Source organism: Pterocles gutturalis, unplaced genomic scaffold (genome assembly GCF_000699245.1).
Source record: "Pterocles gutturalis isolate BGI_N339 unplaced genomic scaffold, ASM69924v1 scaffold4437, whole genome shotgun sequence".
In the NCBI taxonomy this organism is placed as follows: domain Eukaryota; kingdom Metazoa; phylum Chordata; class Aves; order Pterocliformes; family Pteroclidae; genus Pterocles; species Pterocles gutturalis.
The window spans coordinates 1-329 of NW_010112478.1; the positions used below are offsets into that span (position 1 = coordinate 1).

The window sequence follows — 329 nt, forward strand, 5'->3', positions numbered from 1 at the left end:
AGAGGTCTCCCCCTTTGTGGGGGTGCTCCTGCCCCCTCCTCACTGTCCCCGCATCTCCCACTGGCTCACCATGGGTGAGGGGACAGCCTTAGAGTCACGAGAAGAGACAACGCTGGTCCCAAGGAGAAAGGTTCAAACTGAGCCCCACCCAAGATGCTCACCTTGGAGTCCCCAATGAGGGCGATGCCGATGGAGAGCTTGCGCTTCATGCCGCCGGAGAGCGCCTTGGTCAGGGAGCGGCGCTTGTCCTCCAGGTTGAGGATCCTCAGGATGTGGTTGATCTCCTCGGGGCACTTGGAGGCTGGGAAGCCCTTTAGCCGCCGGACAGG

General features: G+C 62.0%; 1 protein-coding gene across 1 annotated transcript in view; it reads right to left on the bottom strand.

Annotated features, from left to right (window-relative positions):
- Positions 1-148: 148 nt before the first annotated feature.
- Positions 149-329, bottom strand: part of LOC104462192 (ATP-binding cassette sub-family A member 3-like) — a gene marked incomplete at both ends in the record, with an annotated part of 9,362 nt that continues 9,181 nt past the window's right edge. Inside the window, 1 exon segment of the mRNA XM_010074049.1 lies at positions 149-311. Within this exon segment, the coding sequence (XP_010072351.1) occupies positions 149-311 (163 nt within the window).